The 2,998-nt window shown below is 33.4% G+C and overlaps 1 protein-coding gene across 1 annotated transcript; it reads right to left on the bottom strand.

The window, feature by feature from the left end:
* Window positions 1-237: 237 nt before the first annotated feature.
* LOC107430492 (uncharacterized) lies at window positions 238-1,301 on the bottom strand. The gene has a single exon (XM_016041337.4). The coding sequence runs from the start codon at window positions 1,213-1,215 to the stop codon at window positions 397-399; it is 819 nt and encodes a 272-aa protein (XP_015896823.3). The 5' UTR covers window positions 1,216-1,301; the 3' UTR covers window positions 238-396.
* Window positions 1,302-2,998: the final 1,697 nt, after the last annotated feature.

Raw genomic sequence — 2,998 nt, 5'->3', positions numbered from 1 at the left:
CAGAAAATGACACTGCACTGCAAACTTTATCAGTCCATGACTCCAAAAAATAACAATAATAATAATAAAATAAAAACCTAATTTTCTTCCTTTCTTTTATTAAAGAAAAAAATTACAGGTTTTTTTGCTCTTTCATGGCTTCCTTTTTTTTTTTTTTTTTTTTGGTAGCTTCAAAAACATACATATACAAAATCAGAAACACAAAAAAATAAAAATAAAAATAAACCAACAAAAAATTATAAACACAAAAAAAAAGAAAAAAAAGAAAAAAGAAAAAGAAGCTAATTCAAGACTGTTTCTTACATATCAAAATTATCATTGTCTTTCAAATCAACATTGAACAAATATAAATACAACTCACACCTCCCATGATTTTTAATTTCCTTAATTTGTTAGTCAACAAGTTGGGGTTGGACCATGCCCGAGCCTAAGCTCTAGATCAATCTCTTCATTGCCATTTTCGGTAGAACTTGAAGCCAAGGGTTGCTGATCAGCTCTATTTGACGGACAATGGTCAGATGCATTCGTTGTAATTTCCGGTAAGTGCCTGACCGGAAAATTTACAGGCGGCGAATAAGTTGCTAGTAGGTTTCCTGGTGGATAAGGTGAGATTGAAAGAATAGTGGAAGGTGATGATGATGATGAATCAGTGCATGCATTTAAAGTCGCTGAATGAAACACACCACCAACACCACCATTACCACCACCACCACCACCACCACCACCACCACCACCACCAGGGTTAGGGAATTGGTAAAGAAGACATAACCCACTGCCATTGGCCACGAATTCTTGCGTCGGGATTAGAAATGACGAAGCAGAAGACGAAGACGATGATGATGAGCCAGCAGGGTTGATTGAATTGGGCTGAACTTGATGGAGACGAGCACGGTCGCGGCGGTGCACATTCATATGACCGCCAAGGGCTTGAGCAGACCTGAACTCCCTTCTACAAAAAGTACAAGTATAAGACCTCGGAGGCCATGTGGTTCCCATGATGTTTCCGGTATCTTCTGCGAAAGCCCTAACTTCCCATGAATCATCTTCTTCTTGTTGATGATGAGTTTGCTTAGGGTTCCACATCCAAGCACTACTGGGGATCAAACTAGGGTTCAATTGATGATGATGATGGTCTTGATTTTGAATATTATTGTCTTGTGATTTAGGCAATTTATTGAGATGGGTCAAGGGTAAAAGGCCAAGCTCAGCTGCCATGGTACTAACATTTAAGATAGAAAGATGGAGTTGATGTGGAATAAGTGACAATGGCGAGAAAATGGGGGGTTAAATAGGGGGATGGGCTGAGGGGGAAAAATAGTGGTGAGGAAGAGAGACAAAATGAAAACCCTAAATACACCGAGTCTATCACCAAAAAATGTGAAGCAAGTAATTGGATTTTACTAAGGTTGACAATTATAATAACTTTGCCCCATCTATCTACCTATTTTTCTATCTATATCTTTCTGTACATAAAGGACAATATTTTACTTTGGCTTCATCGCCCTTTAATTTAATTAGTTTCAAAAGAAAAAATAGGTATATCTAAAAGCTGTCATTAATCATCTGTTTTCAGTACAAGAGACAAATATATGTCACATACACCATTGAGTACATTATTGTAGCAAATCCACCTACACAGCTTTTGTTTCAGAAATTAAAAAAGCTCGAAGTCGAAAAAATTCTTGGGAATTAGATGCCGACTACTTTGGAAATAATTAATTCAACCAGTTAGACTGTGATCATTGGCTTAACTAGAAAGCTTTTCTTTCTTAGGTTGGAATTTTTAGCATGACTCTAGAATATTCAGGACAAAGTATGGTTTTCACAAAAAACAGTTTCATATATGTGACAATATTATTCTTTCTTTAATTTCAAGCAATTCCTTTTTCCCCTAACCCAAACTAAAAGAGCATATTCAGCACTATCAATGAAAACGTCCGTCAAAAATTTAGACTTGGATGTGGACTATCACTTAGCAATTCTTAATTAATCAAGTGTCAGTTTGCCCTTTATAAAGCTAATCACTCTTTTGTTATTGTCGAAACAAAGGAACAACCGTCCAAAAACATACTTTCTTTTCATAACAATCAAAATGCATAACACAAAAAGAAAAAAAGAAAAAAAAAAGCGTTAATTGCATTTTAATACCTTAAATTTTCAGAGTTCTATAATTTAAGCTTTTAACTTTTCGACTTACCAATTTAGGCCTTTGATTTTTCAATTTGTTGTAATTTGGATCTTATTTGACTTTTGATTATAGGTTTTAATAGCCATCCTAAGTTATAAGTATTAAACTGTGTCAAATTCAAACTAGAACATACTAAACTATAAAATATTAAGATTATTTAGCACCCTTTAGTATTAACAAAAAATTGGTATTAAATTGTATCAAATTTCAAACTATAAAATACTAAAAATATAAATTTTTAAAACTAGTTTTATAATTTTGTACTTTACTAGCTTTTAGTTTGTAATTTAATACAATTTAATATCACTTATATGAGGCGTTATTAAGCCCTGTTAGTCAAAAGTTAAAAAAGCCCAAATTGCAAAAAATTGAAAACTAAGGGCTTAAATTGCAAAAGTAAAAAGTTAAAGATCTAAATTACAAAGTTATAAAAGTCGAGGATATCCAAATGCTATTAATCCAAAATTAGTTCCTTATATTTTTTCTAGACGAATCTTAGAGCATTTTTCCCAAAATCTTAAGTTGATCGGTGATAATCGCTTCAAATATAGGTTTGACAATCTTTTGGGCTCAACTAGATCTTTTATGTGTAATCTTAGTGCACTTTTCCTAAAATCTTAAACTGATAGGTGACGACTCTTTCTTATATAGGTCTGACCATTTTTCGGGCTAAATTGGGTCCATGTGTTTTGATACTAATTGTCAAGTTTCAAATATAGAATGATAGGACCTACACTAGAAATTCTTTCTGGATTCTCTATAACAACTTGTATCATAAAATATCCAAATTTGTACAAGTCTGACCAAGTG

The sequence above is a fragment of the Ziziphus jujuba genome, chromosome 6 (assembly GCF_031755915.1).
Source record: "Ziziphus jujuba cultivar Dongzao chromosome 6, ASM3175591v1".
In the NCBI taxonomy this organism is placed as follows: Eukaryota; Viridiplantae; Streptophyta; class Magnoliopsida; order Rosales; family Rhamnaceae; genus Ziziphus; species Ziziphus jujuba.
Note: the sequence above shows the minus strand (reverse complement) of the source record. Positions and strands in the feature narration are given on the sequence as shown.

What these genes read in the sequence shown, in the direction of transcription:
- LOC107430492 (XM_016041337.4), bottom strand. Translation starts at nt 1,215, where the DNA reads ATGGCAGCTGAGCTTGGCCTTTTACCCTTGACCCATCTCAATAAATTG.